Source organism: Malurus melanocephalus, unplaced genomic scaffold, assembly GCF_030028575.1.
Source record: "Malurus melanocephalus ecotype Western Australia unplaced genomic scaffold, MMel_1.1 scaffold_411, whole genome shotgun sequence".
Classification (NCBI taxonomy): Eukaryota; Metazoa; Chordata; class Aves; order Passeriformes; family Maluridae; genus Malurus; species Malurus melanocephalus.
In genome coordinates, this window is record NW_026623643.1 from 350,147 (window position 1) to 361,377 (window position 11,231).

The 11,231-nt window shown below is 58.6% G+C and overlaps 2 protein-coding genes across 2 annotated transcripts in view; both read left to right on the top strand.

The window, feature by feature from the left end:
- Positions 1 to 3,540, top strand: part of LOC130581429 (membrane primary amine oxidase-like) — a 7,118-nt gene extending 3,578 nt beyond the window's left edge. Inside the window, exons 2-4 of the mRNA XM_057379535.1 lie at positions 1,873 to 2,158; positions 2,327 to 2,456; positions 2,933 to 3,540. Of these exons, the coding sequence (XP_057235518.1) occupies positions 1,873 to 2,158; positions 2,327 to 2,456; positions 2,933 to 3,217 (701 nt within the window). The 3' untranslated portion in view covers positions 3,218 to 3,540. The remainder of the gene's footprint in view (positions 1 to 1,872; positions 2,159 to 2,326; positions 2,457 to 2,932) is intronic.
- Positions 3,541 to 4,411: 871 nt separating this feature from the next.
- LOC130581455 (membrane primary amine oxidase-like) lies at positions 4,412 to 11,200 on the top strand. Its single transcript, XM_057379563.1, has 4 exons — positions 4,412 to 6,117; positions 6,204 to 6,489; positions 7,156 to 7,285; positions 7,863 to 11,200. The coding sequence occupies exons 1-4, from the start codon at positions 4,548 to 4,550 to the stop codon at positions 8,160 to 8,162; spliced, it is 2,286 nt and encodes a 761-aa protein (XP_057235546.1). The 5' UTR covers positions 4,412 to 4,547; the 3' UTR covers positions 8,163 to 11,200.
- Positions 11,201 to 11,231: the final 31 nt, after the last annotated feature.

Here is an 11,231-nt window from a genome sequence, read left to right on the forward strand (position 1 = left end):
CTGCCCCATGGAAAACCCTCTGAGTATCCCGCTGCCCCATGGAAAACCCTCTGAGTGTCCCTCTGCCCCATGGAAAACCTTCTTGCTGCCCCATRGAAAACCCTCTGAGTGTCCCTCTGTCCCATAGAAAACCCTCTGAGTTTCCCTCTGCCCCATGGAAAACCCTCTGAGTGTCCCTCTGCCCCATGGAAACACTCTGAGTGTCCCTCTGCCCCATGGAAAACTCTCTGAGTGTCTCGCTGCCCCATGGAAAACCCTCTGAGTGTCCCACTGCCCCATGGAAACCCTCTTAGTGTCTTGCTGCCCCATGGAAAACCCTCTGAGTGTCCCTCTGCCCCATGGAAAACCCTCTTGAGCATCTCACTGCCCCATGGAAACACTCTGAGTGTCCCTCTGCCCCATGGAAAACCTTCTTGCTGCCCCATGGAAAACCCTCTGAGTGTCTCACTGCCCCATGGAAAACCCTCAGAATGTCTCACTGCCCCATGGAAAACCCTCTGAGTGTCTCACTGCCCCACACAAAGCAGGGCAGCTGTGCTGCTGCAGCTCTACCCCTTTCTTCTCTCAAGGAAATACTCGAGCATTTCATCCCAATTCTCAGTCTGTGGCTGCCCAGCACATTCCCCTGCTCCAATGCTGTCCCAACCCATGCCTGCCCAGGGTTATTTGAGGCCAGGAGCCCCTGGAAGTGCAGGGATGCTCAGCCTCAGGGGCATATTTGCTTCCCCCAGAGGGTTTTTCCAGCAGTCCGGGGACAGTGGTGACAACAGGCGGCGTCTGTGACTGGAAACGCTTCTGTGAAAGGGAAAATGTTTTACATCTGCACGGGACCAAAGAGGTCGCTGGTGGGCAGCGGCTGCATCTGAACCAGCCCGAGGAGAAAGGCAGCCCCAGGGATCTCTGCTGCCTCCTGGATGGTGGGAAGTCACCTCAGGAGGGTGTTGGTGGAGCTGCAGCTGACTCCAGAGCAAGCATTCTGTCCCAGCACATCCTCCTGTGTATTAAATGTTTGTGTGGCCTGGAAAGGTGCTGCTGCTGTTCAGTTAGAGTCAAAATCAGGGGCTGATATTGGTTCTTCCTGTAAGCAAGGCTTGAGAATGTGCTAAAATACAGTTCCTGTGTGGTGGCAAGGTCCTTTTCTGTGACAAGGTGCAGGCCACAGGGTACCTGAGCTCCTTTCTTCATGGGAATGGCCTGAGATATGGCAATAGGCTTTGGGAGCACACACTGGGTATGATACACACCCATTTTATCAATTATAAGGTGGACTTGGACATGGGAGGCAGGTCTGRCTCTTGTCTCTCCTTTTTGCACTCACCAGGAGCTTTTAGACTCACAAAACCTGCATTTTTTTGGTGGTTATACAGATTTTTCTTTCCACTTTTGGGGCAGGGTTGGTGGCAAAACCGCAGGAACAGGGAAGAGGCAGATGAAATCAGACTGTCACTGTTAACATTGGCAGGGGAGGTGTGGGGTTAGGAGTTTTGTTCATGTGAGAAAAAGAAAGTGAATTTGCTCAGTGGTGTTGGCTGTGCATGGATCCTCTTCTGTAGGGCTCAAACCTTCACTGGTGGTTAATTAGACAGGAAATGAACCTTCTTCAGCCCTGGGATGAGCCTCATCCCTTGTCACCTCTTCTCTCTCAGAATCTGCTGCACAGTGGTGTTGCCTGGCTTGGACAAGTGTCCACCCATGGGTCAGCACAGGGTGCAGTCATGGCACGTGGAGCTGTGCAGCAGCTGCTCTTGGACAGAATCRGAGCCCGGGGTGCAGGGAGGGAGGGCAGGGAGAGCAGGCACTGGCTGCAGCGATGTCCCTGGGGAGCAGGACACTGTGGTGACGCTCCTCAGTGACTTCATTTTGGCTTCGCAGGGCTGAAAAACTCCCTGGTGGCCCATGACATGGCATTTGAGGTGACACGGGCTCCCTGGAGCCCAGAGCAGCAGATGGAGCGGCCACGACTCACCAGGAGGGTCCTGGACACGGAGGACCAGGCTGCCTTCCGCCTCCACRCCAAGATGCCCCGTTACATCTTCTTCGCGGCCGACAGCGAGAACAAGTGGGGCCACCAGCGTGGCTACCGGATCCAGATCACCAGCTTTGCAGGGGATCACATCCCCGAGAGCAGCTCCATGGAGAGAGCCATCAGCTGGGCAAGGTCAGGCTGTTGTGGCTGTTGTGGCAGCTTCTCAGAGACGTTGCTGGATGTTCCTCCCGTGATGGGAGCGCAGGGAATCGCTCTGCTGGGGTTGGTGCTGTGCTCTGTGGGTTCTTCCAGCCCTGCCCTGCCTCAAGGGGATGCTCCCATCTCTTTTCTTGTCCTCAGGTACCAGCTGGCTGTCACCAAGAGGAAGGAGGAGGAGCCCACCAGCACCAGCATCTACAACCAGAACGACCCCTGGACGCCCACTGTGGCCTTYGCTGACTTCATCAACAATGAGACCATCACCAACGAGGTAATGGGGTCCTCTGGGGTGGAACGTGATACCAGAGAGCCCCAGGACTGTCCCAGGAGCAGAGCAACTCCAGCATACCCCGTGGGGCCCAGCTGTGAGTGCAGCAGCCCAGGGGAAAGAGGAAAGAGGGATTGAGCCCCCTGTTCTCTGTGTCTGCTCAGGGAACACAAATCAGAGCATTCCCTGTGGAGAAATGCTGGCAAAATGTCAGAGATGAAAATCTCTGCAGGCCAGAGCGAGGCCAAGGAGGTCAAGTCCTTCCTCTGGGTGGAAATCTGCAGCCATGGGTGGGGCAGCTCTTTGGGGAAGGGAGGGGTTCGTTCCCAGGAGGGAGGAGCTTGGTGTGGAATCACCACTGATATCCATAGGGGTCCCCATCCTTCTCTCCTGTCACTCCCCACGGCCCCGTGGGTATTTCTGTCACTGCTGCTGCAGCTTGTGAAGTAACCCTGGCCTTGTGGCTCTTCCCTGCCTAGGACCTGGTTGCCTGGATAACTGCTGGCTTCCTTCACATCCCACACTCCGAGGACATTCCCAACACTGTGACCGTGGGAAACTCGGTCGGTTTTCTCCTGAGACCCTACAACTACTATGACCTGGACCCCTCTATATACTCCCACGATGGAGTGTTTTTCACCAGCGAGCAGGACCTCAAGGCGTGTGAAACCAATCCTCTTGCCTGCTTGCCCAAAACTGCCTCCTGTGTGCCAAACTTCCCCCCGTTCACCTACGATGGTTTTCAAAACATGAGCAGGCTTTAATGCTACAGGATGGTGTGAAGAGATGTGGTCAAAGACACCAGACTGACCTCTCTGTCTCAGATTTTCAGTGAAAACTTTTAGTTTTTAGTGAGGTTGTCTCAATTTCCAGTTGTCCRGTGGCTTCACATTTTATCGTTGCTTTTGAAATAGTGCTCTCGAAAAGGGATGGATGATTTTCCTAGCGTGATGCCACATGGAGGTCTGTTCTCTGTCGATTCCTGAATTTGAGTCTGAGGAAAATGAGGAGAAAATCCTGTTCCTCTGCTGTAGAAGCGAGTGCTGTGTAGTGCATTTTTTTTCAGGTTAAAACAATGAAAATGGTGCTGGTCCAATGCTCTCAAGTGTCTCGTTCTTACAGCAGCATCTCCTGGGGGTGATATTGGTCTGTGCCATGTTTCCTGTGCCCATGAGCCAGCCCAGCACTGTGGCTCTGGGTGGTCACTGGGGCAGGGGGGTGTCCAGCTGGAGGGATGGGATGGGCTGGGGAGTGACCCAGGGGTGTGGACTGAGGTGGACACCAAGCACTGTTGGGGGGAGGCTGGGTCATGGCCAGGGCTGTGTGGGCTGTGGCTATCAGACCTTCAGTGCTGGCCACAAAGGAGGGATCTGGACTGGACCTTGCAGGAAGGGCTCTGTGGCTGCTGGTGACAGCACAGCCAATGCCACTGCCTGTTTGCCAGGATGCTGTTGGGCTCTGGAGCCCTTGTTCCTCTCCTCACAGATCCATCGGTGCCAAGATTCAACTCAGGATCACTGGGCACCTTTGCAGGGTGACAAAGRGCTGTCCCCTCCCCTCCCTCCCAGCTGCAGGACCCACGGGGATGTTGGCAGCAAAAATTGGTGCTGCTGGTGAGGGCAGGGCTGCGCCAGGACGGGGCAGTGGTGCTGTGTCCAGCACTGCTCTGCACAGGGAAGGCTTTTCTCTGCTGTCTGCCCAGCATCTGTGGGGTTAAGAGAAGGAGGAGCAGGGAGATGTGTTTATTTTCCCCCAAAAGACTGGATCCATCCTCTCCAAGCTCTGCAATGTAGGATCTGGAAAACCAGAGAGGAAGGACAGATGTATAAGCATTGAATTTACTTAAAATTATGACCCCCTAGGGAAGCAGAGCAAAGTTGCCTTTTATGGTTCCCAGCAAATCCTGGCACCGTGTGAGAACGTCCCCTCGCACCCTCCCTGCGATTTCCTCCGGGCTGTTCCCTTGCTGAGGAAACAGGGGAAAAAAATAAACCCCAAGCAAACCCAGCCCCTTGTCCTAGCGAGCTACTGGGAGGATTCTGCAGCTGGGAACGTGTCCTGCCAGAGTGCGGGAGCGCTCGGTGCCGCAGCAGCATGAACATGAAAACGGTGCTCATCCTCCTCGGTCTGGCCTTGGCCACAATCTTCGCCCTGCTCTGCGTGTTGCTGACCAGAGGAAAGACCCCCAGCCCGTGCCAGCAGCTGCCCCCAGAGCAGGAGGACACAGAGGATGGCCAGAGCCTGGTGTTTGCTGACCTGAGCCCCGAGGAAATGTCCCAGGTGGTTCGGTACCTGCAGGGCAGCCTCGGGGTGCCGCTGGTGGACGCCTCTCGCGCCAAACCCTCGGACAACTGCATCGCCTCGCTGGATCTGCAGGTGCCCGCCAAGGCGGAGGCGCTGCGGTTCCTGGACGGTGGAGGGGCTCGTCCCCCCCGAGAGGCCCTGGCCGTGCTGTACTTTGGGAAGCAGCCCGAGCCCAACATCACCGAGTACGTGGTGGGGCCGCTGCCGGTGCCGGCGTACCACCGGGACGTGACGGTGCACAAGTACGGCGGGAAGGTGCCCTACCACCGCAGACCCGTCACCGGCAAGGAGTACGCCGACATCAACGCCCTCATCCASAGGGAGCTGAAAAAGGCTCCGCGCTTCCTCTCTGCCTGCTGCGAGTCCGACGGCACCGACCTGGTCACCCTCACCACGGCCCCGCGGGGCTTCAAGTCCGGTGACCGTGTGACCTGGTTTGTCCTTTTCCACAACGTGGCTGGCACTGGTTATTACCTGTCACCGGTGGGSCTGGAGGTGCTGGTGGACCATGGGGATCTCCACGTCCCGCACTGGCAGCTGCGCCAAGTCTTCTACAACGGTCGCTATTTTGCCAGCACGGGGGATCTGGAGCGGGAGTTTGTGGCCGGAGCGCTGGACSTTGTGAGACTCAAGCAGCCCCGGGATGATGAGGTGCTGGGCTCATTGAAACCCCGGAGCCCCCCTGGATCCCCGGCTCCCCTGCAGTTTGAGCCRCAGGGTCCCCGCTACAGCGTCAGGGGCAATCTCATCACSTTCCAGGGCTGGAGCATGGCCTTTGGCATCAACCCCAACTCCGGCCCGCGATTCTTTGACATCAGGTACCGCGGGGAGAGGATTATCTACGAGCTGAGTCTGCAGGAGGCCATAGCCCTGTACGGCTCCAACTGCCCCGGGGGCATGTCCACCCGCTACCTGGAYGGCAGCTTCGGCATGGGCAGGTTTGCCTACGAGCTGGTGCGGGGCCTCGACTGCCCCTACACAGCCACCTAYGTGGACAGGCACTACCTGGCGGAGGCAGATACGCCCAAAACCAACCAAAACTCGCTCTGCATCTTCGAGCACGACTCCGCCCTCCCCCTGCGGCGCCACTTCTCCGACTCGCAGTCCTTCTACTACGGCGGGCTGCGCAGGAACACGCTGGTCATCCGCAGCATCTCCACGCTCATCAACTAYGACTACATCTGGGACTTTGTGTTCCACGGCAATGGTGCTGTGGAGGTCAGAGTGCACGCCACTGGCTACATCAGCTCCTCCTTCCTCCATGGCCAAGGCACCGACTATGGCAACAGGGTGGGGCCCCACACGCTGGGCACCATGCACGTCCACCACATGCACTACAAGGTGGACCTGGATGTCGATGGTAGGTCTGGCCACCTCCGTGCACGGCTGTGGTTTGCTGTGGCCTGGGGTGAGGAGCTYGAGAGGGTTTTCTTTTCTGCTTCACAGGGCAGCTGAATTCCCTGGAGAGCCAGGACATGGAGTATGAGTTTGTCAAGGATCCCTGGAGCGCGCAGAACACCATCGAGCGGCCGCGCCTCCGCAGGAAAAGGCTGCAGAAGGAGGATGAGGCGACGTTCCCACTCAACGCCCCCATGCCCCGCTACCTGTCCTTCACCAGCCCCAACCCCAACAAGTGGGGCCACCCCCGCAGCTACCGGATCCAGATCATCAGCTTTGCTGGGAAGCACCTGCCCACCAACAGCTCCATGGAACGCTCTGTCAGCTGGGGCAGGTGGGTGCCAGGGCTGGGCAGCCTCAGCTCCTTCTCCCCCTGGAGGAGGGGATCTGTCACCAGGCTGCAGGCAAGGGTTAAACAGCAAACACTCACAGCTTTTGGCTCTGAAATTTCCTTGAAATGTTGCTCAATAACATCTGCTCGTGGTAGTTCACAGGCAGGAATCTGACCCCACGTCAGATTAATTTAGAGCAGTCCCATGTGGTTTTCCCTTTGAAGGGRGAAGTAGGCTCAGGACAGATYGCTAAGGGAAGCAYTGGCATGGCCAGGTTGTGATACCTTCCCCARAGGGCAGAATGTGTTTTGGGATAAGCACAGAGCAGTGTCAGYGCCAGGGTGAGCTGACAGAGCTCGTGCTGGGGAGCTCTGTGTGGGGCAGAAGCAGCTGTGGCTTCAGGGAGTGCACTGGGCATGGAGTGGCAGCGTTTGGATCCATTCACGTTTCTCAGCCATGCTGGAAAAGCCACAGGCAGCAAGGGATGCTCCAAAGCTCAAAGGTGCTGGGGCTGCTGCTGTGCTCATCCCCCCCAGCCCTTTCCCTCCCCACCCAGGGCAGCCCAGGGACACATCCAGCCCCAGTTTGGTGGTGCATCCCAGCTGGCAATGGCATGGCTGCCCTGGGCTGGCCTGGACGAGCCCCTCTGACCGCTGTGCTGGCCGCAGGTACCAGCTGGCYGTCACSARGAGGAAGGAGGAGGAGCCCACCAGCAGCAGTGTCTACAACCAGAACGACCCCTGGACTCCCACTGTGGCCTTTGCTGACTTCATCAACAATGAGACCATCACCAACGAGGTAACGGGGTCCTGGGATGGAGAGGGACTGAGCCTTGTAGGGCCACCCTGGGGTCCCTGGGATGGATGGGGCTCAGCCTTTTGGGGCCACCCCGGGGTCCCTGGGATGGAGAGGGACTGAGCCTTGTGGGGCCACCCTGGGGTCCCTGGGATGGATGGGGCTCAGCCTTTTGGGGCCACCCTGGTGTCCCTGGGATGGGCAGGGGCTGAGCCTTTTGGGGCCACCCTGGTGTCCCTGGGATGGATGGGGCTGAGCCTTGTGGGGCCACCCTGGGGTCCCTGGGATGGAGAGGGACTGAGCCTTTTGGGGCCACCCTGGGGTCCCTGGGATGGATGGGGCTCAGCCTTGTGGGGGTCACTCTGGGGTCCCTGGGATGGATGGGGCTGAGCCTTTTGGGGCCACCCTTGGGTCCCTGGGATGGAGCGGGACTGAGGCTTTTGGGGCCATCCCAGGGTCCCTGGAATGGATTGGGCTCAGCCTTTTGGGGCCACAGAGGTTTCACCCCTCCCAGAGCCAGACTGAGCAGCTGCCGGGCTGTAAGAGCCCTGCTCAGCCTGACAGCTCCTCTTCTCCCCAGGACTTGGTTGCCTGGATCACTGTGGGGTTCCTGCACATCCCCCATGCCGAAGATGTCCCCAACACGGTGACCGTGGGGAACAGTGTTGGCTTTTTCCTGAGACCCTACAATTACTTTGACGAGGACGCCTCGGTGGAGTCACCTGACAGCGTCTACTTCAGCAGTGAGCAGGATGTCGGGGCKTGTGGGGACAATCCCCTGGCCTGCCTGTCCCCTGCCACTGCCTGTGCCCCCCATCTGCCCCCCTTCCACTTTGGGGGCTTCCTSAACCTCAGCCTGGCACCGCCGGGTGGGCTCTGACGGATCAGGGGCTGCTCAGGGGGGCTCTGTGCCATGCCAGGACCTGCCCTCCCCTGCCCAGGGTGTCCTGTGCTCCGGGCAGGCTTCTGGAGAAGCACAGCTCTCCTTGCAGCACTGCCAAAGGGGGACCCAAACCCTCTGAAAAACAACTCCTAGGAGTGATTTTTTAAAGTTTCATCCAGGATGTCACCCTCTGTACCATGGGATGCCCACAGCCGCTCCCCTCCTCTGGCGTGGGGCTCCTGCTGCCTTCCAGTTGGTTCACACAGGGTGACAGTGACAGTGACAGCTGGGCTTGCTGCAGCTGCCCTTGGAGCTGTGATCCACTGAGGTTTTGCTCACAGTGGCAGGAGCCACAGGACACCCAAAACATCCTCCCCAGCCCTGCAGCCATTGTGGACACTGGCTGAGCTCTGACCACTGCTGCAGTTCCCACTCTGCTGATGGGGACAGAGCTCTGGGCTCGCTGGGAGGCTGCTGGAGGAGCCCACGGGTGGGCACTGCCCGGGCTGGACCATCCCGTGTCCATCCTTCCCAATAAACAGGCACTGAGTGCTTCTCCTGAACAAACCGGTGTAGCTCAGGCTCCTGAGGCTGCCCCTGGCACAGCTGATGATGCCCTGAAGGGAYGGACAGCCCTGGCTCGGCTCTGCAGGGTCCAAGGGCCGTGGTGCCCGGCCTGGCTGTGTCCTGGCCGTGCTCCTGGACCCTGGGTGCTGGCAGCAGGGGTGAGGGGCAAACAGGGGAGTTAATGTTTAACACTTGTTCCGAGCTGCGTTAATCAGTTCTGGGCTTGGCTGCTGCCCAGCCTGCTCAGCCCCCATGCAGGGACCCGTTCCTCTACACCCCCAGCTCTGGGCTGCAGCATCCCACAGCCCCCAGAGCCCAGCCCCAGTCTGGGGTGGGGACACCAAGATGTTTAGTGACACCAGTGCCAGCCCTGGCATGAGGCTGCAGATGTTGAGCACTCACCAAGGTGTCCCTGGGGACAGGGTGGGTGTCCATCTCCTCTGACCCCTTGCTGTGGTGGGTGGGTCTGTTCAGAACTGCGCTGTGAGGGGTTTGAGCAGCCCTAATGTCCCCCTGGGAGCCAGCTCAGCTCACTGCAGCACAGGGCAGAGGTGCTGGCAGGAGTGGGCAGCTCCGGCCATGGCTCAGTGCGAGGCTGCAGCAGTCCCTGGGTGCCCTGGGGTGACAGTGGGGACAGTGTCCAGGGCTCCTCCCRGGCCTTGTGCCCAAGGGAGGTCGTGGCTGGCTGGCTCCCGTGCCCACATGTGCCCAGTGCCACTCGTGCACTGACCATCACCCTGCACAGCCCAGCCCAGGCCTTGAGCCACCTGGGAACGTTCTGGACCAACCACTGGCACTGCAGGTGGCACCCACTGGTTCTGGACCTGTCATTGCTGCATCCAGAACCTTGGGAGTCACAGGGACAGCGTGTCCCAGAGTCACTGCTGTGGTCACTCAGCTCCTGGGCTGCCAGCTGATCCTGTGCACAGCCCCAGGGCAGCAATGGGGCTCCCCCAGGCTGGTCCCGCTCCTTCCCTGGCAAAGCCAGGGTTACAGTGCATGTCCCCAGCTGGCGAGGCTGTGCAGGGCAGGGGACGAGCTGGACCCTGAACCATGATCAGACTGGCCAGGATCAGAATCCTGCAGTGCCCAGGCAGCTCCTGCTGCCCTGACCTGCCCCAGGCCCATACAGGGACTTTGGGGCCAGGGATTTATCCACAGGGCAGGGCATGTCTGGGACCATGTGGTGCAGTCCTGACCATGGCATGTGCACCTGGCTGAGCCACTCTGTCCTCTGTGCCGGGAGGGAGGAGGTGACTCGAGGGAAGAGGTGTCTCCTTCCATCCTGCTTCCTTTCCTCTCCTCACTGTGGCCCCAGTTTTCCTGCAGTGACTCTTTCCAAGGGGACTGCAGTCCYAGTCCCCATCCCCCAACACCTTTTGCCCCGTTTTCCGCTGTGAAATCTCCCGTGAAGGATTTATTGCTGATGGTTTCAAAACATTTTTGACGCGGAAGCCAAATCTGTTGCATTCCTTCACGCTGGCCAAAGCCACTCTCAGTGGAGGACCCTGGAATGAGCTGCTGGGGAATTTGTTTTGTGAGAGTAATTGAATTTCTGTGCAAACAGCTGTTTTGTTGGGATGTTTGGTAGGTCAGGAGCTCAGTCCAGGATCTGGGACCACCTTCTTCCAGGCTGGGAAGGGGGTGCCTTCAGCAGGGCTGATGCTGTGGCCTTTGCACTGCTCCTTTCACAAGTCATCCATGCCCATATCCCAAAATTTGCTGGTTTTTTCCCTGTCAGACCCCAGGCTCTGCATGGGCAGAGGGGCAGGATGGGGCCTGCAGCTGCTGCTGTTTGTGAGCAGGACTCAGTGCTGGACGCAGCCATGGCACAGGCAAACAGCACGGGGCAGCGGTTCAAGGATCCTGACTCCAATTTTCTCAGGAGGGAGATAAGTGATGCGTTTCACTGGCTGTTGATCATTAACACCTTGCTGCCYGGTCAGCTGGGCACCCTGTGCTGCTGYCCCAGAGGGTGACAAAGCCAGGGACAGCAGAGTGTGGCTGGGGTTGAGGGGATGRCCATGGAATGTTGTGTCCCCATGGTGTGTTTGGCTCTGTCCCTGCAGCTGGGATGTGATGGGGCAGGAGGGATCAACCCAGTGGGGCAGTGCTGGGAGGAGAAATGCTGTCCCTGTTGGCAAAGGTCTTTTAGCCCCATGCTGGAGAGCAGAAGAACAGCTGGCAGCCAGGAGCATCCCAGGCCTGGCTGTCTGGGGCTGWGGGGAGCTCCAGGAATGGCTCTGAAAGTTTCTCATCATCAGAAGTCCTGATTAAATTACTCTGGCAAATAAGGGCAGAATGTCCCTTGCTCCCTGCACCCAACTCCATGCTCCTGGGCATCCTCCCCATGCTCTGGGGGTGGTTCCTGGGGTGATGGCAGAGAGATGAGAGCAGTGCCAGCCCTGGGCATGGCAGCTCTGCAGGACTGTCACACAGAGTGTGGGAYAATGGAGCAAAGGCTGAGATTTGGTCAGAGCAGCTGAACTGCTGTATGGG